General features: G+C 48.1%; 1 protein-coding gene across 2 annotated transcripts; it reads right to left on the bottom strand.

The window, feature by feature from the left end:
• Positions 1–1,393: 1,393 nt before the first annotated feature.
• On the bottom strand, positions 1,394–20,115 carry FAM89A (family with sequence similarity 89 member A). 2 transcript variants are annotated; one of them, XR_013416058.1, is made up of 2 exons: positions 19,120–20,115; positions 1,394–2,562 (listed from the first exon to the last, which is right to left on the bottom strand). XR_013416058.1 is itself a non-coding variant. In XM_001106483.4 (2 exons), the coding sequence occupies exons 1-2, from the start codon at positions 20,094–20,096 to the stop codon at positions 2,299–2,301; spliced, it is 555 nt and encodes a 184-aa protein (XP_001106483.1). In that variant the 5' UTR covers positions 20,097–20,115; the 3' UTR covers positions 1,394–2,298. The 2 variants fall into 2 exon arrangements, 1 of the variants encoding a protein (XP_001106483.1); XM_001106483.4 differs by having other exon boundaries at positions 19,806–20,115.
• Positions 20,116–23,140: the final 3,025 nt, after the last annotated feature.

The raw sequence follows: 23,140 nt of genomic DNA, 5'->3' as shown, positions 1-23,140 counted from the left end.
TCTGAACACAGTGCTTTGAACACTATGTAGCTGAAGGACTGTATCGCAACACTTCTGCACATTAGAATCACCTGGGAGGCTTCCTCACCCCATAGAGGTGCCCACACCTCACTCCTAATTAAATCCAGACTAGGGATGCGGGGTGCTGGAGCCCAGGCATCAGTATTTTTCTTTTTTTTTTTTTGAGACGGAGTCTCGCTCTGTCGCCAGGCTGCAGTGCAGAAGCATGATCTCGGTTCACTGCAACTTCTGCCTCCTGTGTTCAAGCGATTCTCTTGCCTCAGCCTCCCCAGTAGCTGGGACTACAGGCATGCACCACCACGCCCGGCTAATTTTTGTATTTTTAGTAGAGACAGAGTTTCACAATGTTGGCCAGGATGGTCTCAGTCTCCTGACCTTCTGATGGCGCCTGCCTTGGCCTCCCAAAGTGCTGGAATTAGAGGCATGGGCCACCACGCCCAGCCCTAGGCATCAGTATTTTCCTAAACATTCCCCAGGTGATTCTTAAAGTGGGCAGGTTCACGAACAGCTGATCTAAGGGTTCAACTCACTGTAACCATGGAACAGCCTCAAAGAACAGGTTCCTGCAAGTGACCCAAACTTAACTCTGTTGGTCTTAACTGCTTTCAATTTTCTTGTCCCCACTGACCAGTTATGTGCTGAAGGCAATTAATTGCCACCTTTCATTTTACCTCCTTTCAACAGAGGAAATAAGCAGGCATATTCTTCCTTCCCTGTATCTCACCCCAGTTCCTGACACAGGGTGTACTTGACAGGTTAACACTGGGCGATGCATGACGTTGAGATGTCTTCCTCTCCCTAACCTGAAGGAGGCTCTAGTGAGCAATTATCGCACCAAAAGAAAGATGAACGAGTCTGCAGCATTCAAAGACAGAAGAGTGGCCAGGCATGGTGGCTCACGCGTGTAATCCCAGCACTTTGGGATTACAAGGCGGGTGGATCACGAGGTCAGGAGTTTGAGACCAGCTTGGCCAACACAGTGAAACTCCGTCTCTACTAAAAATACAAAAATTAGCTGGGCATGGTGGTGGGCGCCTGTAATCCCAGCTACTCGGAAGGCTGAGGTAGGAGAACTGCTTGAACCCAGGTAGGCAGAGGTTGCAGTGAGCCAAGATCGTGCCACTGCACTCCAGCCTAGGCGACAGAGCTAGACTCCGTCTCACAAAAAAAAAAAAAGAGAGCACTGAGAACCAGCTGTAAATGGTGATCTACTCTTGCTAAAATGATTCCTTAAGCTCAACAGATCAACCTTCTTTCAAATGCATTTAGTGGCAGAAAAACAAACTAATTTTCTTTCATTATTTGGACTCAATGCATTCCAGTCATGAAAGTTGATTATTTCAAACTCAGAATAAAATAACACACGACAACAGATAGTTTAGCATTTTATCCTCATTTTTAACCTACAAAGTATAATGTTCTCATAAAGTATTTTAATAAATATATTAAGGCTTAAGGTAATTACTGGTTTGAGTGGAGGGTGGTTTGCTTTCTAGCACACTAGTTTACATTCAGAATCTTAAAAATGAAAACATTTGCCATCTTACAGTGAGTTTTACAGAACATTGGCTTGCCTCAGTTTTTTTGTTTTTTGTTTTTTTCACTATTCAACATGTCTTTGTATTATCTTCCTTCCTCTTGTACAAAGAATGATATAAATTTTTGGTTGAAAAAAGCCAGTTGATTGGGGTGACTAGAAATGTGAACTTTTTCAGTAAAAAGCCTTCACCGAATCACTGGGCAGTTAGTAATGCAGCTTACAAATAAATAAAGCTGAAGCGAGAGGCTTAAAAGCTCATTAAACAGCAAGAAAAGCTGCAGAGCATATTGAGGAAGGGAAGCAGTGAAATGGTGGTTCTAACACATCCCAAACTGGAAGCAAGAACCCTAGCACAAAGAGGACTGGAATACTCTACCATCCACAAGGAAGCAGCTGGCTACAAGCCACCTCACACAAAACACCCACTGAGGCCTTTCACCGAGATCCTCTTGTTATATTCTCACTATGAATCCCCAGCAGGTGCACCTCAATAGAAAGGTGTGGAGGATACTGCTGAGGACCTCTAGGTCACCTAAGCAAAAACTGCTGCCATCAAAGCAGACTGCCACCATGCGTCCGCGGAGAACTCCCTGCCTACAAATGAAACTGGTAGCACTCATCCCCTGTGCCCGAGGACCATCCAAAACGGAGGTGCTTTCTTGCAAGAGAAGCAGCAAATGCTGACAGTGTGTCCAGTATGAAGGGCTTCCCAACAGTCACATCCCTCCCAAGACCCTCTAGATGGACTCCAGAATCCAGTCGCCGCTGGAGAGGGAGGAGACAGGCAGTGACAAGTCCCGAGGAGGGCCTCGGTCCCTCCTGTCGTGCAGGGAGTTCTGCTCCTGGAAATATTCCTCCTCTTCATCGAAGAAGCCGTTCTCCAGAGCATAAGTGCAGTCTGGGCTGGAGGCTGCCTGGCACACCCCCTTGTATTCCTGAATCGACTCGTAGAGACTGTATAGTTGGCAGAGCAAGGACATGTCCAGCTGGCGGAGACCAACCTTGAGGGAAGGGGTGGGGAGGTAAAAAACAAGAAGTCAGCACTTGAGTTTAATTTCGGTGGAACACTCAGCCGGCAATCTGCGCCTGCCAGCACATTCCTTCCACACGGTGAATGATTCAGAGCATCACTCGGATGCTTTGGATTTCCAGCTTTGAGAACACCTTAATTGTGTTATGCCCACACCTCAGACGTTACTCAATGAGTCCAGGGAGGATCGCATCTGTGAGGCAACTAGGTCAGCCTGCAGAATTTACCCTGGCCCTCCTGAGCATGCCTGATGAAGCAACAGCACTGCACATTCTAGTGGCCCCACCTGCTTTCACTTTGGACGCCAAGAAACGAGTGTGTCACCTTCTCTCCCAATTAGACTCGGAGAAGACCGACATTGGCCTTCCCTGCTACTGTGTTAGGATCTGAGCGATGCAGTCATTCTCAACTCCCAGGGGCAACAGAATGCCCCTTGCCGGCGACAGCAGCTGGCCAATGTGACATCCCCTGGAGCACCCACCTCTGTGTAGCTCAGTGGTCAGAGGTTACACTGCCTCCCTCTCCTCCAGGCAGGGTCAGTCTTATCCCAGATGGTTCTGGGATCCCTCCCCAGAGTAACTGACTGAGTACGAGAAAGCCCTGGAAGATGAAGGGCTCTACAGTGCCTCCTGAAAACGAGCCCCACAAAAACAAGCAGCAAAAGAACAAAGAACATGTATAAAAGTCATATACTTGTTTATCTTCCAGTTCCTCCCTTACCCACCACCCATCCCAGAGAAAAGAGCAGGATCAGAACAGGAAATGCATCGTTTACACCAATACCAAAGAGAGAACAGTTAAGCCACTTGGAAATGCAGCATAGAACAGCATCAGCGCCTCTTAACCTTTAAAGTGAATGAGAACCACCCGGGGATCTTGTTCAACAAGCAGACTCTGATTCAGTGGGTCTGGTGCCACTGGATGGCTGTGCTTCCACCAAGCCCCTATGGTGATCCCGTGCAATGCTGCTGTTCCACAGACCCTGCTCTGAATGGCAACGGGAAGAAACTCAAGAAGACACCAGGGGACCTGCCTTCAACTTCTTGGCCACTGAGCAAGGCATTTATCACCTTCATCTCAGTGCCTTGGTTGATGGCAAAATGGAACAATAATTTCTCTTATGGAGCTACTAGGGAGATTCAGTATCAATCCATTCAATAAACAGGGCTAATGCCTCCTGGGCTAAAGCACTAAAGATGCATGGGTATGTGCATGTAGAAAAGCATACAGAAAGTGTCAGAGGATTTACAGATTTTATAATTACCAAAATGACTCATTTACCTAGCAATAAGATTTTACACATAAGACAGCAGGGCTTTCACAAAAGGAAGCTGAGGCCTGGTAAAAAGTGTTCATCTTGTAAACAGATTGGGTGTTAAATTCCAGGTTTATTCTTCAAATCCTCCAACTACTCTAAATTGCCAAGTGAACACTGACTGTCTCTCTCCTACGGCCTGAATAAACCATAAAAATCAGAACTATGTTTTATTACATAGCATACACACACACACACACACACACACACATTTAGAGATGGGGTCTTGCTTTGCCAACCAGGCTGGAGTGCGGTGGTATGACCATATAGCTCACTGCCACCTCAAACTCCTGGGCTCAAGGGATCCTCCTGCCTCAACTTCCCAAGCTGCTGGGACTACAGGTGCATACCACCATCCCTGGCTAATTTTTTAAAGAAATTCTTTGTAGAGATGGGGTCTTGCCATCTTGCCCAGGCTGGTCTCAAACTCCTGGGCTCAAGTGATTTGCCCTGGCCTCCCAAAGTGCTGGTATTACAGGCGTGAGCCACTGTGCCCAGCCTTCAGAGCATCTTTCGCTAAGACACTCGAGAAGACTTCCAGATAGAGAGGTGGGTTCTGTTGTTACCACAACTACTCATGACACTAGAATCTCTAAATTTTCTTAGGAAGAGACCTCAGTCACAGGTCGGGAGCGTGGTCTCCAGGCCCAGCTTTGCCATCCCCTGTGGCTTGGTTGAGGTCCCGACCCTCTGCCAGCCTATAAAATGGGGGACTTTGGCTGGCTCATCTATGGCTAGCTCAAACACTTTGTGACCCTATATAAACTGTTGCTTCTCTGTCCTAAATGAACTGCAAGCAAAAGAGAGACAGTTTCCAGGGCTGTACTCAGAGGGCAAACTTCATTCAATGGCATCTCAAAAGCATACCTTGAATAGGCAAGCAATGGGCAACTTAAGAGATGCCCAGGCCACCACACCCTAGGGCAGACACCACTGCTTGCTTTTTTTCTTGATTAGAGTTCGATAGGATGTGTGTCTGTCAAGGAGGGAAACAGCATATCTGTCATTTGTGTTTTAAAAATTATCCATAGTTTGGGAATTTTCTATTGAAAAAAAGGAGAGACAGGGAAAGAAAGAAGGAAGAAAGGAAGGAAGGGAGAGAAGGAGGGAAAGAAAAGTCAGTTTAGGAATTTTCTATTGAAAAAATAAACACAAAAGGTACCCAGATGATACTGATGCCCAGTTCCAGCAAAGAACCAGTGATCTTGACACAAATATCTTTCTGATTTTCCTGGGACACTTATATTTATTATCCTGTAAGTTTGGAATTTCAGGCCAGCCGAGCAGAAGAGCACGGAATTAAAAGTGCAGGCTCGGAACCTGCTTACCTCCCTGCCTGGGTTCAGATCTTGGCTCTGCCACTCACCAGCTGAGAAATCGTGGATAAATTGCTCAGCTACTAAAAAAAAAAAAAAAAATCAATAGCCTCTACTCTCATTGTTGTTATTATTTCCACGGTTTCTCTTCCACTCTGCTAGCAGGCAGACTCGCCTCAGGAAGGAGCCGTAGGTGCAGCCAGGCTCTGAAAACAGAAGCGCCCCGTCCCACTGTTCCTCCCGCTCCTCTCCCAATCCAGCGCTGAGGTGGTACATGAGAAGGAGCCAGATGGTCACCTTCGCTCAGAAGACAGCCAGCATAGTCAGGCAGGGTGACAAGGTGCCAGTGACACTGCCTCGTGAGGAAGGGGAAACTTTCAATTAGGAAAGGACTTGGGATATCTTACCTCAAACCCCAAAAGGAGGACCTTCCAAACCAGTGCGCTCCTCTCCAAACCAATACGATTATTTTATACAAAGTCAAAGCCTCCCAGCCTGGAGGCCCCACAGAGCGCTTGATGCTGGGTGTGATGGCTGGGCATCCAAACAGATCTAGTTTCACTCTTTCCTCACTACCCTTTAATCTGAAGGTCATTTACTTTCCACCACCCCTATGCCCTAAAACAAAACCCAACCCTGTCTTCTTCTCTCCAAGCTAAATATCTCAGGCTCTTCCACTATTTTCATTATGACCTCCTGCCCACTAACCACCCGCGGCCTTTCCTCTAGACTTGCTCCTGTTTTCCAGGATTCCTCTGCAGAATGGCATCTGGATACCATCAACATGCCCCAGGAGTCTGACTCGGCCAGCTCTGACGTCCCTATCTTTTCTAGGATTTAATAAAAGAAATATTAACTTTAATCAAGAAAGCCACGTCCTCTTGGGGGTCACATCAGTACGTGCTCAAAAATCATGGAAGAAGTTCATCTGGAATCCTAGACCTACTTCCCTGCTGAGCCCCTCTGACACCAGCAGAGTGGGTAAATCCAAGATGCAGTTTCTCACCCCAGGAATGAATCACTGAAAAACACCTAAGTAGCAGTAGGCACCCTGGTATCAGAGCAGGTCTGATTTTCTCCTTCCTAGGATGGTTTGAGGTCGGCCCAGGTAAACACAGGAGCTTGAACGCTTCTAGGTTTCAAAGGCTCTGACTCCCCCATGACTCCATTCCAGCCAGACACCTGGCTCCAGGCTTTTCTCCTGACAGTGCCATTTCCAAGTTATTCCCAGGCCCACCGAGGTGACGCACCCGGCAAGGAGTGGAAAGCAAAGAGGATCTCTCCCTGGACACTTCTGCACTGTAGCACCCAGATGACTCACAAAGCTGCCTTGTCATCAGGTGGAACACTGGCCTAGAAAGGAATTCTGACCCGCCTAGGAATACAGCGCAGCCCCGCACACACCTATTACCCAACCCAACACATGGCAAAAGTTCAGACGGATTTAACAAGGATTAGACGCACACACATACATATGCACGCGCACACACACGCCTACACACGTCCCAGCCTCTCAATGCCACTGCCTTCAGGCACCAGACTAAACTTCCTGATTTACCAGAAATCCTCTAAATCAGCTCGGAGGACATGAGGTAAGTCGCTGCACAGTAAACCAAGACTTCCTAGCCCGGGCCCCTCTTCCTCAGCTGTGGCGGTTTACACAGCAACACTTACGTTTTCTAGAGGGAGGCGGAAGATCCGTAGCCAGCACTCCACCATCTGGTCTGACTGTTCTTCAGGCTTATGCCCTTGACTCCCAACCTGCACAGCCCAGACTGTCCCCCACTACACCCCCCATCCCCACTGCATCTGTCAATGCTCCTCAACCACCTGCCCTGTACCTGATTCCCTCCACTCTTCAGACTGTGATTGGTTCAGCCAATTCGTTCACCCCTTCCCCTCGCCCTCTCCATCTGTCTTAGGGCATTTACTCCTCTTTCTGTGATCAGTGTGTACACGGGTCTTCTCTCTCCTGACACGGGACAAGCTCCATGAAGGCAAACACCATTTCCCTTTTGGATCTCTCAGTACCCAGCCCAGAAACTCACAGAGCAGACAGGCAGATATTTGGTGAATCAGTGACAACGCCTGGCTGCAGAGATCTCAGACACCCTCCCCGGGAATACGTAGCTGCAGAAGTGGCCTGGCAGTGGGGTGGTGCTGGCACCCACAGACCTCCGGCTGCATCCCTCAGGCAGTCACAGAGGTGCAGGCTGAACGGGCAGCCACCGAGTGCCCTGCACACCACCAGGTGTCCCCGTGGGAAGCACCAGACTACTGAGTCCTCGCGTGCCTCCCACCACATCGAGGGCCAAAGACACCCAACCAAGTTTCCTCAGGAGCGCTCTTCAGAGAGCAGACCTGGCGGTCAATCTCTCTACACCGAAGGCATGTGGGTCTTGGTTGCAGGAAGGGGAGAGAGTGACCATCCAAAAGGACTTGATTGTAAGACATGGTTAAGTCACCATGAACAAGAACCTCTCACCCTTCCAGAAAAAGGAGTGGCTGGGAAGCCACCGTGCAAGCCACCCTCGGAGCAGAAGCAGCCTGCATCTAATGGTGCGTTCCCGCATGTCGTTGGAGGACGGCTGGTCTCCACATTCACAGCTGGATTCAGAAAATACAGCTCTCTTTTGAAAGCACACGTTTTGAAAATGCAGACAGGCTCATTTAAGAAAAACATGGAATGCTCAAACCCTGCAATTTGTGGTCCTTTATTCTCTACTTTAAATTCAAGAACAATCAGCAGCTTCCATGGCTGTAAACTGCGAGTGCAGGTCCTTCCGCTCTCTGTGCAGGCTTCCTGCTTCCTTCCTGATCATTCACTCCTCTTCTCCCATGCCCAGAGCTCCCCTCCACCCCTCCCGCAACACACGCAGGTGGCCCCGCAAGCCACAGCATTCCCAACAATGGGGCCAAACAAGCCCAAACCACCCTTGAAACTGCTTCCTTTCACTTCGGATTTTCAAAAGAGTAGGCTCCACATACAAATACACTTCAGACAGGGCGGTGGCTCCCAGCTGGGTGTTAGGTCACTGAAAGCCTCTGAGTATCTCTGGAGGCTGCATGGGAGACAGAGTTCTTCCTAACTTAAAGAAAGGACAATAGAAACATGACCACTAGGAAACAAGGCTTAAAAGATGAGAGGAACCTTTCAAAGGAAATTTGTGTCGATTTAAACCAAAACACCATGAAAAATGTTAAGTTTTTTTAGAAACCAAAAAACCGGCAGGTGCAGATTATAGGCTCACGCCTGTAATTCCATCACTTTGGGAGCCTGAGGCAGGAGGATCTGCTTGAGCCCAGGAGTTCCAGGCCAGCCTGGGCAAGATGACAAGACCCTCATTTCTTTTTTTTTTTTTTTTTTTTTTGAGACTGAGTCTGGCTCTGTCGCCCAGGCTGGAGTGCAGCGGCCGGATCTCAGCTCACTGCAAGCTCCGCCTCCCGGGTTTACGCCATTCTCCTGCTCAGCCTCCGGAGTAGCTGGGACCACAGGCGCCCGCCACCTCGCCCGGCTAGTTTTTTGTATTTTTTAGTAGAGACGGGGTTTCACCGTGTTAGCCAGGATGGTCTCGATCTCCTGACCTTGTGATCCGCCCGTCTCAGCCTCCCAAAGTGCTGGGATTACAGGCTTGAGCCACCGTGCCCGGCTAAGACCCTCATTTCTACAAAAATATTTTAAAATTTGGCTGGGCGTGGTGGTACGTGCCTGTGGTCCCAGCTACTTGGGAGGCTGAGGTGGGAGGATCACTTGAGTCCAGGAAGTTGAGGCTGCAGTGAGCTGTGATCGCACCACTGCATTCCAATCTGGGCAACAGAGCAAGACCCTATCTCAAAAGAAAAGAAAAGAAAAGAAAAGAAAGGAAAAGAGATGACAAAGGCCTTTGCCTAAGACCATTTAGTCAGTGGCAGAGTGACACCAGGTCTGCAGGACTCTGAAACGGGTGCTTTGACCATCACCCTGCACTGCCTATGCAGGGAAGATGAAGAGACAGGCCCCAGACTCAGCAGTGGTATAGCAGGCTGCTTGGATCACAGGCAATTTTTATTTCTGGCTTTTCTGAATTTTCTAAGTTTTCTATTATGAAAATGTATTAACAATGAGAAAACTTTCACAGTTATCTTTTAGAAACACAATGAATGAGTAAGCATATACAGATGGCTCACAAATTTATTTTAAAGACTTGGTAAATGCCCCAAATCTAATCACAATGTCTAGTTTATATCCACAGGCCTGGACTGTAATTGAAGAAAGCAGAGATCTAATCGATTATAACCTGATTTCTGATAAAGGATGTGTTGACTGAAGGATGCTGCCCTTCATACTGCTTAGAAAAAGCCAAAGAGAGACTTCATCAGTGTTGATGCAGTTGGAGACGGCCTATGAGCTCAGCTACCCAAGCTTGACAGAAACACCCTGAAGGACTCTCAGCTTCCTGGTGGGTTCCAGCTCTGTGCTCACTAAACAGCTTCTGATGATGTGGTCTCCTATGTAGCCTTCTCCTCCCAATGGGCAGAAACACACCCATGTCATTTGGTCAGCTTCATCCCCTGTTAATATTTCAGACCTGCCAAGCTGAGGACTAGACTCTAAAGAGCCATCAGGATTCAGAGACAGAAGATAAACCAGATTGCATGACTGTGCCTCCAGATTAAGCCCCATTAAACCCAAAGCACATCCCACCTCTACACTTTTCAGGAAACTCCTCTACCAGGTAAAGCGGTTTGGGTTGGATTTTCTGCTAACTTACAAGTGAGGGCATCCACACTGACACGGAGCCAGTTCTGCAATTTAACAATTCTCAGAAGGACATTCTTGTTTATCTCTAACCTAAACTAACATTTGTACAAACTAAGCCCATTTCCTCTTGTTCTGTCCTGGGAACAGATGAAGAAAAGCAATTGATCATTTTCTTTAAGAAATGTCTTTGTACATTCTTTTTTTTTTTTTTCTGATTGTAAAAATAAACACTCTAATTGTATTCTAATTGTATTAAAAATTCAAATGGTTCATAATCATATGAACCAGTTCTCCTTAATTCCCTGTTATAAAACAGCAGACCTCAAATGTTTTGGTCTCCAAACACTCTTAAAAATTACTGAAGGTCCCAAAGAGCTTTGGTTTATGTGGGTTATACCTATGAATATTTACATTACTAGAAATTAAAACCGAGAAAATTTAAAATATGTATTAATCCACTAAAAATAATAAACCAGTCAGGCATGGTGGCTTACACCTGTAATTCCAGCACTTTGGGAGGCCAAGACAGGTGGAGCACTTGACCCCAGGAGTTCAAGACCAGCCTGGACAACATGGTAGAACTCTATCTCCACAAAAAATACAGAAATCAGCTGGGTATGGAGGCATTTGCCTGTGGTCCCAGCTACTCGGGAGGCTGAGGTGGGAGGATCACCTGAGCCTGGGAGGCAGAGGCTACAGTGAGCCAAGATCTTGCCATTGCACTCCAGCCTGGGCAACGGAGTGAGGTTCTGTCTCAATAATAATAATAATAATAATAATAAGCCCATTACATGTTAACACAAATAATATTTTCATAAATCTTTTTACATGTCTGGCTTATCTGGTTCTGCATTTGGTCCTTTGTGACGTGCTGTTTTGGTTGAAGTAAACGAAGAAAATCTGGCCTCACACAGCTGTATAACTGGGAAAGGAAGGAGTATTTCAAGAGCCTTTTCAGACAATCGTGGATATTCCTCTTTGCTACTGCCCTTTAGTTGACTGTTGTTTAGTGTGGAATTTGGAACTATACCAATGAAATGTTCACACTCTATTACATTAAAACCCATCAGTCTTGCACGTTGAATGGATCTTTTAATATCAAGCGTTAGTCATATGAAAAAGGTGGAAAATGGATTCAATAAATTATGCGGCATCTTCCAAATATTGGTACATTTTCTTACACAATAACCAAAAAGTCACATTTGTCAATATCACCATCATATAATTATGGACCCTCTGAAAGAATCTTGGGGGCCCCCAGGGGTCCCCAGACCACACTTTGAAACTGTGGTTCTTCAGATATCCACTTGTAGTAGTTTAGCATATATTCCTCAAGGCACTATGCACACCCATATGGTTTCTTCTCTACTGTTACCACATACACAAAGTCAGGTAAATACTGTTTTGTAACTTTACACTGTGAACATCTTTCTATATACATATATAGTTACCATATTCTTTTCAACAACTGTACAGTATTCTATCACTATTATAAAAAAAATCCTGCAATACACATCCATGTACAAGTGCTGTTATCCACTTGTGTGGATGCTTCTTTAAGATATACTTGTGAATATGAAATTGTGGGGGACAAGGAGGACAAGAGGAGAAGAATGCCCGAGGCGCATTTCCAATCCCGGGCCTCAGATCCAAAGCAATGGGAAAATGTAATGGGAAGAAAGATATTTACCAATAAAGTGATTCAATTTGGACTACTATTCATCACAAAATGATTTTATGTTTGTATTTGTATAAAAAAAGTCAATAATTGGCTTTAGCTGTATGAAGATTTAACAGTCATACTGCAAACATTTTACATCGCTTTTGTGACCTAAGTTACACATATCTTAAAACTATATTGCAATTCTGCTTTACTATTTAATACAAGGCCATTTTAGAGTTTTTAAAAAATGCAATTACAGGGTCAAAAGACAGGCATACATATTCAATTTCAGAGGTATTACCAAACTGCGCTCAAAAAAACCCTGCAGTCCTTTACACCCACCCCACCCCCCAGCAATGCATGAGGTTTACTTCTCCAAACCCTCACTGTGACAGGATCATGCTTTTCTATCTTTGTCGGTCTTGGAGGTACAACATGATACCTTATTGTCTTAATGCACACATCTGTGGTTATAAGGGATGTTAAACACCTTGCCACTGCTCTTTTAACAGCGTTTAACTTGGATATTTTATATCCAATTTTAATTGCAACTGAGAGTCCCAAAGAGCTTTTGTTTATGTGAGTTATACCTGTCAATATTTACCTTATTGGAAATGAAAGCTGAGAAACTTTATTAATCCATTTAGGTGAACCAAGTCACCGACCTAAGAATACACTCGCTTTCACGTGCATCTCAGTCACCTTCTTCCTCAGCCTAGGCTCTCCTGGCTGGGAGAGGCCTGGGGTTCCCCAACAATTACCCCCTGACTAGACAGCCCTGGGCAGAGGACAGAGGCCCTCCTTTCTCCCCAGATCCCTCCTCTGGTCAAAGATGGTGCCTCCCTCCCGAATCCTTGAGACTCAGAAAGCGCACACCTGCAAAACTAGGCCAGCTGATGGCTGTCAGGGCCAATCATGGAAGTGAACGGAGAGTGCCCACCAAAACGGGAAAGGCCACATGTCTTAATGAATTTCTGTAGACTTCTAAAGCAGGCTAAAGGTTTTTCTGTCTCCAGAGTTCCTGGGAGACGGTGACCATCTGTGTTAAGTGTCTGTGGGGAACGAGCCACAGGAAGCCACGGGCAGCCTTTACGAATCCTGTCTAATCATTACTTCCAAACATCAGGAGCGTGTGGGCAAAGGCCAAGGCGGCCAGGAGGCCAGGGCTCCATATGGGGAATGACATTGGCAAGGGGGGCAAATATCTGAGCAGCCAGCCTCGGGGCTCGCTTCCTGAGTATGGAGTCTGTGGTCTGCCTGGTTTCCTCCACGGGATTACGAAAAGCTTGGTTTTTCCAAGTGGGGGGTAAAGCCTCCATGGAGTTCCTGCAGCCAATCCCAGGGCAAAACTGTGAAACTTCCATCTGCAGCTTGGTGGGAGTGAACTGCAACGGGGGCATGGTCCCCTTCTTGAACCCTCCCTAAACATCCTTGCCCACCTGGTCTCGGGACTACAGCTGTGTCGGTGAGGCCAGGACCCAGAGCAGGGGAGGCACCAGTGTCTGCCAGGCACAGAAATGCCGGGCCTACAGCTCACTTGAGGCTATCTGCAGATGAAGAGGTGCCCACACTGCCAATTATTGGGGCACATTTACATTTATACTGAACAGATGCATACCTTTAAACAAAAGGGAAAAAAGAAGAAGAGTTGTAAGATACTTGTGAGTTATGAAAAATATCAATTTATAGTACTTTACAGGTAGGTACTGTAATAGAGCAAAGTTTAAAGTGGTATTAAAAAAAAAAAACTTTCAATCCTTTGTATCTTCAAATCTTGGGACGAGAATTCTAACCTCACTTGGAGATAGCACCAAGTGAACGAAGCCAGGCAGCGACCCACACACTGCCCTTACTGTCCCCCACCTCATACCAAAGACATGGGCAAGCTTTCATACACACAAACCATTAGATATTCTTTTTTTAGGTTTTGCTTTTATAAGGTGGATACTGGGATGGGGTCAGGAAAAGTACAGGGTAGCAGTGGCTTGAAAATCTTAATAACTGCTGCAGACAGCCTAATTTTTGATGAACTGAGCCCAAGAATAGCAAACTTGTACCCTTCTTCCTTTCCTGCTTCCCATTCTCTGCATTCAAGGAATTCACAGCAACTAGGTATAGCTGTGAAGTGTCCTTGGGGACACCAAGCATACTGCTTGGTGACAGGCCCCGCACCTGTGCCCAAAAGTTATGACAGAGCAAATTTCTTCTATAGGCACCAGAAAGAACCACAGGGGCATGAGGGGTAAAGAATATTGCCGGCCAGGCGCGGTGACTCACGCCTGTAATCCCATGGGAGGTCGAGGCGGGCGGATCACGACGTCAGGAGATCAAGACCATCCCGGCTAACACGGTGAAACACCGTCTCTAATAAAAATACAAAAAATTAGCCGGGTGTGGTGGCGGGTGCCTGTGGTCCCAGCTACTCGGGAGGCTGAGGCAGGAGAATGGCGTGAACCCGGGAGGCGGAGCTTGCAGTGAGCCGAGATCGCGCCACTACACTCCAGCCTGGGCGACAGAGCGAGGCTCCATCTCAAAAAAAGAAAGAATACTGCCATGGCCAAAAGGGCCCTTTATGGCATTTAATTCTCATTTTCCCAATAAGAGATTTTAGCCCAAAAAAGTGAAGTGGCTTATCAGAACTATATCACACAGTTTATTAACACCAAATTCGAGCTTTTGATCCCTGATTCATGTGCTTCTCTAGTCTTAAAGGGCTTGCTAAAAATGCGGATTCCTGCCAAGCACAGTGGCTCACGCCTGTAATCCCAGCACTTTGGGAGGCTGAGGCGGGCAGATCACCTGAGGTCAGGAGTTCGAGACCAGCCTCACCAACATGGAGAAACCCGTCTCCACTAAAAATTCAAAAAGAGCTGGGTGTGGTGGCACGTGTCTGTAATCCCAGCTACTCAGGAGGCTAAGGTAGGAGAATCACTTGAACTCGGGAGGCGGAGGTTGCAGTGAGCCGAGATCGCGTCATTGTACTCCAGCCCTCCAGCCGGGGCAACAAGAACGAAACTCTGTCTCAAAAAAAAAAAGGCAGATTCCTTCTCTCAGCTTCTGATTCCACTAGAATGTGCCCCTGAAATCTGCATTTGGGCCAGCAGCCTAGGAGATTCTGGAGCTGGCAGTCCATCCTTTGGGGATCGCTGTGCTAGACTATGCTAGTGGAAAGACCAGTGAAAACAGACAGTATTAAAGGCTGCTGGACATTCCCAATCTCCTCTGACCAATGCCAATCAAGAATGCTGCACTGGGAGCTAATCCTCTTATTCCAAATGGCACTTCGTAGCCTGACTCAATCACAGCCTCTTAAAGACTGAAACTTCCTCTGTAAGACACTGGTTTCACATTAAGGATAAGGACTGTACTCCACTGGGGTGTCAGCTATTCCAGCTAATGAGCTGGAATCCAGTTCACTGGACAAACTCATTAGGCATTTAGTTGTTTCAACTAAAATGTAGGAAAGCTAATTGTTACTGGTTTCACAAATTCAACTTCTTTTTTTCTTAGGTTCAATTCTTTACACAGCATTGCAATTTGGGAATTCAAAAGTTCTGTGTGGATTGACTTCCCACTCTGCACAGGTGGGAGACCAAAATAACTGATAGTTTAAAGAAAAAAAATGAGGCAAAGAGATTCCAAATCAAAGCTACTAGACCTTGCTGCTGACCACGGGAGCAGCTGAACCCAAGAATCCCCAGTTCCTCGAAGCTCTCCTGCCCCCAGGGCCGAGGGTCTTTGTGTCTCTACACTCTAGTGTGACTTCTGGTTACCTGTAAGGCTGATGATCTAACCTCGCACAGGTGCTGGGAAAGGCAGTCTATGTAGAAATCTATGCAAGGACTGGTGTGTGCCAGGGGTCCCAGCTGACACCCAGTCAAGGACATCCTTCAACCACATGCAAATATTTTAAAGGCCAACCAAGATCTAGTTAGCCAAGCTAGCCATCAGCTTAGCAGATAAAAAAAATCTTTCAAATTGTGGGACCCTTGAGGGCAAAGTATTTTTAAATAGAAGGGGGTCTGCAGTATATATCTACTACATTACCCCTTGCTCCATTTTTGCAAACTGTCCTTTCTTTAGAGAATCCCCAGTGTCTGATTCCATCCACATGCTCACACCATCTTATTAAAATACAATCCTGTCCTTGTCACTGTTGGCTGGCCCAGGCTGGCCAGGCCACCCAAGCTAGGCCAACTGGCATCCTTCCACAGTATTTGCAAACTGCAACTAAGCAGCATGGCCAAAATTGAGGGGGGCCACTGTTAGCGGCCAGGTTCCAAAATGGAGGAAAGAAACAAAACAGAGGAGGAGGGGAAGAGAAGACCTCAGTGGACTTCCTAGGTTCCCCATAAGCCCTGGTTCTAGTCTGTCTCTGTATACATCCAGCCTACAAGATTCTCCTTTTGCAAAAGCTAGTTCAGACTAAGTTTCTATTACTAATATACAGTCTTTGGTCATGAAAAATGAAAACTAGTCCAAACTAAAGCAATTCTTTTTCTGTAAAGACACCCACATCTACCAGGTGTGATAAGCCCCTTAACATCTAGATATTTCCTATTCACCCTTAAAGCGTCCACAGCACTTTCTAACATACACCCAGTAATCATCTCTTAAACATGATCTAAAAATATTCTCTGATGTAAAAATAATCATCATCAACTTTTTCAAAGGGACTTTTTTGGTCTATAGAGCAGTAACTATCTGTGTGACCCTTGAAGCTTTCCAAATGGGCCCTTCTCGGGGTGGGGGACGAGGACTTACGAGTAGTGCAGAATTTCACAAGGGTTACTAGAACAGGAGGTGTTGAAACTTGGAGCTGAAACCACAACTCTCCAAGCAGAGGAGGGCACCAGCAGTCATGGGACAGACGCTTCTCAGCCCTGGACTCCAGCTCTCCCAGGTTCCACCCTCGGCATCCTAATGGCCTCTCCTCCCATTGAGACTGTATTACTCCCTCAGCTCCAACCATCTCTTCCACCAGTTATCTCCAGCCCAAAACCTCTCTTCCAGCTTCCAGCTCCACATTCTGAAATGTTTAACATGCTCTTCAGCTGATGTGATGACAAATTACTTTCCTCCCTAAAGCAACCACTCCTCCTGACTCCCCAAATGCTACAGTGAACCCCACTTCACCAGTGATTATTAAGCTTCAAAACCTTGCTAACTGCCATACAGTGGTATACGACACACTCACTGAAGTCATTATATCTTGACTGGGAAAATATTTGCAATGTGCGGCCCAAAAAGCAAACCAAAATATACGTGATCAATGTGTTGTATGTATGTGTGTGCGTGTGTGAGTGCGTGCGTGTGCACAGACAGCAGACTGCAATGGTTAAATAGGGCTTTGGAACCAAACAGACCTGGTACGGTCTGTGACCTTAAGGGAGTTCAACTCTCAGCATCCCATTCTTTAATATAAAACAGACTTTGAGTATCTATCTCATGGAGAATTTATACAATTAAATAAGATACTATATGGAAAGCACTTACATTGCACCTAACAGAAGATATCCCAAAATATTAAAAGTGATTATTTCTAGGTGCTAGCACTGTAATTTTTAATTTTTTGCTTGGCTGCATTTTGCATAAAAAAGCTTAAGTTATCTTTGATCCCCTTTTCATCATCTTCCCTGACTCAGTAATTCCTCCAGCTTCTGCTTCAGAAAAGTGTCTCCCACATGAGTCTTGTTTCACATTAGCAAGGCCCTGCCCTGCTGGGGACTCCATCACCTCTCCCATGAACACCTCTCATCTTCCCATTGAGCCTCCAAAGTCCAGCTCTCCCTCCTGCACCCTGCTGTAGAATTCATTTCTTCAAAGTCCAACAGGGATAGTACCATTCTCCTGCTGAACACCCATCCTTGCTACTCAGCTTCCCAGAGTCCAGTTGGTCAACCTGCCCAGCCCCTTCTTGCTCACATTTCAAACTGGGGCACTCCCATATCAAACTGGGGAACTCCCAGCTCCAGCTCCGCAGCTGCCTTCCTGGTGCCTTTTTCCCTTGTTGAAATTCTTTCACCTTCTGAGGTCTTCCACACCACCCTGCTCCCTGTCCCTGCTGGAAGTTGTCCCTCTTTCTATGCTTGCTTTAAAAAATAAAAATAAATAAAAATTAAGGCATTTATCACTTTCTGCCATGACATCTAGTTATGTCTCCTGCCACAGATTTGACCTCAGGCCTTCAACTTAAACCGATCAACACAAACTATTCTGCAGATATCTCAGAAATGAACTCCCAGTTCTTACTCTGCAAGGCCTCCCCAGAGGGAGTCTCAGCTTTGTCCACTCAGACCCCATGGTCAGTAAATCAACTAAAAAGTTGAAAGATTCTCTGGGCAACTTTAAAGGCCTTGTGACATTTCTTGAAAGGAACTTGTCAAGGCCTGCAGCCATACCTTATCTTTATCTCAGCTAAATACCAGGCAGACCAAAGATGGCTGTTTATTTTTCTTGTGCTTCAAATAGGCTTACAGAGAGCTCTGGTCCAAGGCGTAATTATACGGATGTGGTTGTGCTTCAGTCACACCAGAAGGGACCTGGAAAAATACTTTTGGGAATAGCACGTTGACTCCCAAGCCACCATAGCAAGACTCCAGAGCATGTTTATAAACCACAGCTTCACAACAGGAGTGGCCCTGAGGTTTTTCCGTCTCTTGCTCAAGTATGGAACTTAAATAATCAAAGATGATCTTCCTACTTCCCCCCCCGTGGTTCTGCTACGTCCAAGTTCAGACTGTGAACACACTACGTGTAGATTTATCTAATTAAAATGCAGTTCACCAGCTGTGTGATGCTTATGTCAATGAATGTTTTTTAATAAATTAAAAACGGTTGGCTTGGAATTTAAGTGGTTCTGTAAGAAGCTTAGAAAATCTTTTCAGTGAGAATTGGAAATCACTTCAATGCCAGCTACAGAGTAGGAAGACAATATCTCTTTGATTAAAAGTGTTAAGGCTGCTTTCTGAATTCAATTAAGTCTTAGTTTTCAGAACAGATAATGCTCCTGAAAAAAAGTATGCATACTCTGAATGTTTCTAAACAATATCTTAAATGCACTAGATGCATATTTAAAAGATTCCTGTAACAATTTCTTTCTTTTTTCTTTTTTTTTTGGCAAATTTAGTTTTGGGAAAAGGCAGCCTTCCTAATGTTAGATTTCCTTAATAATTTACCCATAGGGAAAAGAGTCAACCTGGACGAGGTGAATGGAAAGGGAGGCTTTTAAAAGGAGGGAATTGGGAGGAGGTGATGGGGGCCAGTAACATGGCAGAAAAGAGGAAAAGTTTTTGTTTTCTTCTTGTCTGGCCTATGCCTGGCCGAGAAAGCTGGGGAAAGACTCGCTGTTGCCTAAACCCCTGCCCTTGTCCTACTTTTAGCGTCACCCTAAATCATGTGTGTTCTGGTCCACAAACAGCTAATGTACTTCCCAAGCACAGAGAAACACTGAGCCCACGGTTTGGAGCTCAGACACAAGGCGCAGAACTCACATGGACAGCACCCAGACCGGGAGGACAGCCACCTCACATCTTTCTCAAGCGGGTTTGGGCAATCAGCTTCTAGGGGCTGAGGGACCGGGCCGCCTCCCTCGCCCGGGGTGCGCGTCCGCTTTCACAGCCATCTGTGCGCCGGGGCCATCCCGCGGTAATCGGATCATGGACGCGCGGCCTGGGGCGCCGGGGAGGGGGCCGGGCTGTTCCAATATGCTGTCTACACTGGCGACGGACAAAAGCTGTCCTCTTCGTGGTAGGAAAACGCAATCGCGTTAACCCGTTGGGCCGCTGTGAAAGCCTTTCCCCCACCGGAAAGGTCTGTTTCACTCGGGGAGGGGTGACAAGGCCGCCCCCGCCCCCGCCCCCGCCCCCAGGCCAGTCGCGAACCCCGCACTGCGCTTCCGGGCGCCCAGGTTTCCGAGCCAGCGGGGCCGGACTGAAGGCGCCGGGCGTAAGAAAGCCGCTCTCTGCGCGGGGGCCTCTCCCGCGGGGGGGCCCAATCGTGGGAACGGGGCGCGCGAGAAAAAGGGGGGTCGTTGGGAGAACGGCGCCGCAGCCGGGGGCCGAGGAGCCCGAAAAGGCGGGTGGGCGCCAGGACTTCCGGACAGAGCGCGCTCCCCGCGAACTTTCCCGGGACTGCGAGTCCGACCCAGAGGAGCCCCCGCTCGCGGAGCCCCACTCACCATCTCCTTGCGGAGTAGCGCCAGAGCGGCGTCCAGGTTGGGAGGCTTGGCGGGCGGCGCTGCCGCCCGGGCCCCGCCGCCGCCCGCGCCCCCGCGGCTCAGCTCGTCTTGGATGCGCGACTTCTGCGCGTACAGCCGCTCCAGGTGCCGCCAGCCCCCAGACGCGCCGCCGCCCGACGCCGAGTGCAGCAGCCCACTCAGGCTCTTGGGCAGCGGGGGCAGCCCGTCCACCCGCAGCCCCCGGACCGCGCCGTTGCCCGTGGCCCCGGGCGCCGCCCGGGCCCCACTCATCGCGCCGCGGCCAGGCCACGCGCCCGCCCCGCTGCCCCAACCCAAGGCTTCCCCCGGCCCGCCCCCTTCCCGGCGGTGCCCCGCCCACTTCCCCTCCCTCGCCACGCCCCTCACGGGCCCCGCCCCCTCCCCTCGAGGCCTCTGCGCGGGCTCCGGGTGCGGGTGGCGTCCGCGTCCAGCAGCCGGGCTCGCCTCCACCTGAGTGCCCCCCTACCTCTGTGCCCCTCCAAAGCCTTAATTCATCTCCAACTCCACGTGCCTACCCTTTAACCCCCCGACTCACCTCCAGCCCCGTCACCACTGTGCCACTCCCTAGCTCCGAACCCACTCACCACCCCCGCGACCCCTAGCTTTCCGGTTCACCCCCCACCTGTCCCCACCTCCTCTGTGCCAACCCCCAGCTTCCCGGCTCACCCCAGCTCCGCCCCCACGCCCTCTGTGCCACCCCCAGCTCACTGGCTCACCCTCAGCTCCGAACCCACTCATCCCCACCTCATGTTTCCGGCTCACCCCCATCTCTGTCCCCACCTCCTCTGTGCCACCCCCGCAGCTCACTGGCTCACCCCCAGCCCCGCCTCCACTCCCTCTGTACCACCCCTCAACGCCCCCTCACCTCCAGCCCGGCTCCAGACTCCCCCCCTCACCTGCCAGCGCTCCTCAGCTCCTAGCCTCACCGAGCCCTGCCCTGCCCAGGGGGTGGCCCAGCTTCAGATTCCACGAAGCAGGCTGTTTCAGGGGGTGGGGGTACCGAGGCTCTGGCTCGCAACCGGCGGGACGTCGAGGGGAGGAGGCTTGGCTCTAGTCCCAGGACCCCCGGCCCTCCTCGAGGGCGGAATCCAGCCCGCTTCCTGCTACTTCCCACTCGCCGCCGGGAGGGCTGGGGGCCCCAGACCGGGGCAGGTCGCTCCTTGCCGCCGGGAGCGCTGTCCTCAGCACGGCCTTGTGCAGCAGTACCCGCAGCAGTCAGCAAGAACGCCAGGCCCACTTTTGAAACTTCAAAGCACTAGTAAACATGCCTTTCATTCTGGCCATGAACACAAGAGTCAACTCTAAGTGGAAATGTCAGGAAACCAGAGAAAGGGATTAAATCTCGGAAACTATCCATCAACTCAGGCAAAAAAAAAAAAAAACACTTCGCACACCTCAGAGGAAAAGAGAAAAGAGAGGCTCTGCCCCTCCCAGGAAAAGTAAAAATGACAGGCAGTTATAACCAGATTAGAGATAGAAAAGATCAAGAAGTAAAGGCTACAGCCCAACCGCAGATTAAAAACTAATGCGGTGTATAGATTGGATAACTTTAATGCCCTTTCATTATTGGCTTTAATTATAAAGGGATTTAATTTTCTAAATACATTCAAGGAGATCAAAATTACAAAGTGTTCTCGGCCCTTCAGACACCCAACGTAAAAGAGCCCTGCACTTTGGATTGTTTTGTACCCTTTAATCTACCACCTCCTAGAGCCCACCCCAGAAGCAGTGTCTTTGAAATTGGCACAATATTCTCCCTGGATGGTTGCAACTGGGTAAGACTGATATGAAGAAGCTTTAGTGCAGGCGGTGTGATTGACAGCACCCAGGCTTCCCACCCCACCCACTGCCCAGAATTTTCCGCCTCTTCACTGTGCCTCACCTCCCACTAATTACCTAGTCACATTTCTGGATGTCAGGTATTTATTCATTCACTTATGTAAACGGTGGGTGTCTTCAGAAGAGTGACCAGTCTGCCTGTGTGGGAGTAAGGGAAAGGAAGGGGTGGGAAGCATTTTGACATTTGGTTCACACCTTAGCAGGAATTTCTTTTCTTTTTTTTTTTGTTTTGAGACGGAGTCTCCCTCTGTCACTCAAACTGGAGTGCAGTGGCGCCATCTCGGCTCACTGCAACCTCTGCCTCCAGGGTTCAAGCAATTCTCCTGTCTCCGCCTCCCAAGTAACGGGAATTACAGGCACATGCCACCACGCCCGACCAATTTTTGTATTTTTAGTAGAAATGGGGTTTCACAGTGTTGGCAAGGCTGGTCTCAAACTCCCGACCTCAGGTGATCCACCCACCTCGGCCTCCCAAAGTGCTGGGATTACAGGTGTGAGCCACTGCGCCCAGCCTGCATGAATTTCTTTAATTTCATTGGTCACGTTGCAGTCTTGCCTGCAGTAATCACTCAAGGTAGGTGATAGGAGGTTCAGCTATGTGATGGTGAAATAAGAAAAGAAATCACTTTGAAGTATCGTGGCACTGAAATCATTTTAAAGCACATACATCAGAGAATTATGGATTGCAGAAGGAAAAGAAGGTTAGGGTCAGCAAGACAGCAGCATGAGGTCTGTGGTGTCAGGACTCGAGAAAAGAGACATAACTTAGACAATGCCAACCTTACCATGTTTTTTTTCTTTTTTGAGACGGAGTCTCACTCTGTCACCCAAGCTGGAGTGCAGTGGTACGATCTTGGCTCACTGCAACCTCCCCTCCCGGGTTTAAGCAATTCTCTGCCTCAGCCTCCCAAGTAGCTGGGATTACAGGCGCCTGCCACCACACCCAGCTAATTTTTGTATTTTTAGTAGAGACGGGGTTTCACCATCTTGGCCAGGCTGGTCTTGAACTCCTGACCTCGTGATCTACCCGCCTCGGCCTCCCAAAGTGCTGGGCTTACAGACATGAGCCACCATGCCCGGCCAGCCTTACCATTTTAAAGGCAGGCTCTGCTTTCTGGCCTATACTCAGTGAGGTGACTGTATTGAAATCAGTATCAACAAATAACATCCCGGGGTGAGGAGAAGTTTCTACAGAATTTCTGTGGTGCTGGTGAAGACATTATTTGTATAAACCTGAAACTATTATGCAACAAATATTTTGACATCCTTGGGGAGTGTTAGTGTCTGTTTATTCAAATGCCAATATAAGGTAGCTTTTAAAGTTCGTGCTTATAATGGGAGAGAAGTAATAAATAACTTTGGACAATGTGTTTTTTTGCGTTAAGCCACTGAAACATTACCTTAGTCCATTTAGGCTGGACTGGATAATGTGTAAAGAACAAAACACCTGAGACTGG

This window comes from Macaca mulatta, chromosome 1, assembly GCF_049350105.2.
Source record: "Macaca mulatta isolate MMU2019108-1 chromosome 1, T2T-MMU8v2.0, whole genome shotgun sequence".
In the NCBI taxonomy this organism is placed as follows: domain Eukaryota; kingdom Metazoa; phylum Chordata; class Mammalia; order Primates; family Cercopithecidae; genus Macaca; species Macaca mulatta.
Note: the sequence above shows the minus strand (reverse complement) of the source record. Positions and strands in the feature narration are given on the sequence as shown.